At 48.1% G+C, this 2,347-nt stretch overlaps 1 protein-coding gene across 1 annotated transcript; it reads left to right on the top strand.

The window, feature by feature from the left end:
- The first annotated feature begins 351 nt into the window (after positions 1-351).
- LOC118476313 (serine/threonine-protein phosphatase 7 long form homolog) lies at positions 352-1,498 on the top strand. The gene is made up of 3 exons (XM_035965283.1): positions 352-826; positions 919-1,127; positions 1,210-1,498. The coding sequence occupies exons 1-3, from the start codon at positions 641-643 to the stop codon at positions 1,286-1,288; spliced, it is 474 nt and encodes a 157-aa protein (XP_035821176.1). The 5' UTR covers positions 352-640; the 3' UTR covers positions 1,289-1,498.
- The last annotated feature ends 849 nt before the right edge of the window (positions 1,499-2,347 follow it).

The following is a 2,347-nucleotide window of genomic DNA, read 5'->3' as shown; positions in this document are numbered from 1 at the left end:
TGGGCTGCCCACTTTCAACCCAGCGGCGTTGACGGCTCTGGTCGACAGGTAAAGACTTCTCTAGTTGTTTAATATTTACAATTATCAAATCTACTTTGCATACTAATGATTTTGTATTCGTTTGTCTTCCAATAGGTGGCGGCCAGAGACTCACACTTTCCACCTTCCCTGCGGTGAGATGACCGTGACGCTTGAAGATTGCCAGAAGATTCTTGGTCTCAGCATTATTGGTCGTCCAGTGACCGGTCAGGCATCACCAGGCAGTTGGAGGCAGAGGGTGGAGGCCTTTCTTGGGAGACTGCTTCCGGATGAGCTACGAGGTAGCCACAACACTGGAGTCCCACTGACCTGGCTTAGGCAGACCTTTGGGCAGTGTCCACCTGGTGCAGACGAGCAGACGGTTGGATACCATTGTCGAGCTTGGATTCTCCATCTCTTTGGTTCAGTTCTTTTTCCAGACGCGACAGACGACATTGCGTCATGGATGTTTCTACCATGCCTGACTGACTGGGATACGACCGGAGGTTACAGCTGGGCTTCAGCAGTGTTGGCCTTCCTGTACAGGCAACTTTGAAAGGCTTGTCATCGTTCGTCGAGGACCGCCAGCTTAGGTGGATGTGTCTACCTACTACAGCTATGGATGTGGGCACACATACCCGTCGGGCGACCCAGAGAGTTTCCTCCTCGTGAGTGGTTCGTGGTAGCCGGACATCGGCTTAAGCCCACGGCTGCTTACCGCTGGGACCAGGTCGAGGAGCCATTCGCACGACACCAGCGTGCTTACATGGAGTACTCAAACGAGCTCGACGCACTTACTCCTTCGATGGTGAGTTGTCTACTTTTATCTTTTTACATGTGCTTTCTACTTTTATCGCACGACACCAGCGTGCTTACATGTGCTTTCTAAAACTTTTGCAGGTGACCTGGCAACCGTATCTTGATCCATATTTCGCCATCATACAGTTGAGCAGCATGTGCTCAATAGACGAGAACCTCTACCTCATGAGGTGTCCCCTCATCTGTTTTTATGCTGTTGAGTACCACTTGCCCCACAGAGTTGCTCGACAGTTCGGATTGCGCCAGGAGTTTCCGGTGGAGCCATTCTTGACTTCAATAGAACTTCATAAGTGAGTTACTACATGCACTTGTTATTCTAACTAATAATTGAAATATCAGTTAGTCGCTAATATATGTTTCTAACTTTTGCAGGTTCGACAGACAGAGACAGAAGAAGGTCACGGACTTCGAGACCCACCATCGTGATTACATTGATGAATGGGAACAATAGGGGGATCTTAACTATGAGAACGACCAGGCGCACACAAACTACAACTTCCGGAGGTATTTGATTTGGTATTCTGGTGTGACTAGGTGCAAGCTGAAGGGACAGTGGATAGCTGCAGACTACGCCGAGCAAGAATCGTCAGACGACGAAGACACAGCTTTCGACATAGCTGCTCGGCACGGGTCCCAAATTGAGGCTGCTCCAATCCTTGATAGAGTGGTAACTATTTCTTTACTAAAATTAGAGATTTCAATTCAATGCTTTATGTCTAGTTTTGAGCATCCTAATGTTTTAACTTGTGATAGGGAAACTCTATGCTCGTATCTGTTGTTGAACTTGAGCGTATCTCACAGAGAACTTCAGATACTACTACACTATCGTTACTATCAGTGAGTATCAATGTCTAACAGAAAACTTGTTTATTTGTATGTTGTAACATATGTCTTTAACTAATATTTCGATTACAGAGGGTATCACGTCGTCTTCGTCGTGCAACGGCTCGGTGTGGATGCCGGTCTCTAGCGAGCGTTGACGTGCAGCTGCCTGTGCCTCGTATGCAGCAGGACGTTCAGCCTCCCATTTGTGCAGTTGGACCATCTACAGCAGGACTGAGCTCCTCGCGATCGACGCGAGACACGTTTGAGGACGTGGCCCACAACGACGAGGACGACGACGACGACGACGACGACGAGCTGGCGCTGGCGCTGGCGCCGCAGGTCAGGTGGAGATTGGACCATCTCAGTTGCAGGATGCTCCTACAACTCAGCCATCACAGCTGACACCACGTAGAAGGCGTCCACGAGACCCTTACACTCCAGGCACCGACGCTCTTGGGGCCAAGGGCAAGGGTAAGACTAGGAGGAAATGAATACTTTTGTGATGTTGGTCTTATCCTGAAAACTGTGTGATTTGGACTCATGCTGAAGACGTTGTAATATGAACTATGTTATGTCTTTTGGACTATGTGTTGTGGACATTGTATTTTGGACTTTGTTTGTGGACATTGTATGAAGAACTATGTTCTGTGGATGTTTTTATATTCGATGTTATTTTGTGATGTAT

The sequence above is a fragment of the Zea mays genome, chromosome 2 (genome assembly GCF_902167145.1).
Source record: "Zea mays cultivar B73 chromosome 2, Zm-B73-REFERENCE-NAM-5.0, whole genome shotgun sequence".
Taxonomy (NCBI): Eukaryota; Viridiplantae; Streptophyta; class Magnoliopsida; order Poales; family Poaceae; genus Zea; species Zea mays.
Note: the sequence above shows the minus strand (reverse complement) of the source record. Positions and strands in the feature narration are given on the sequence as shown.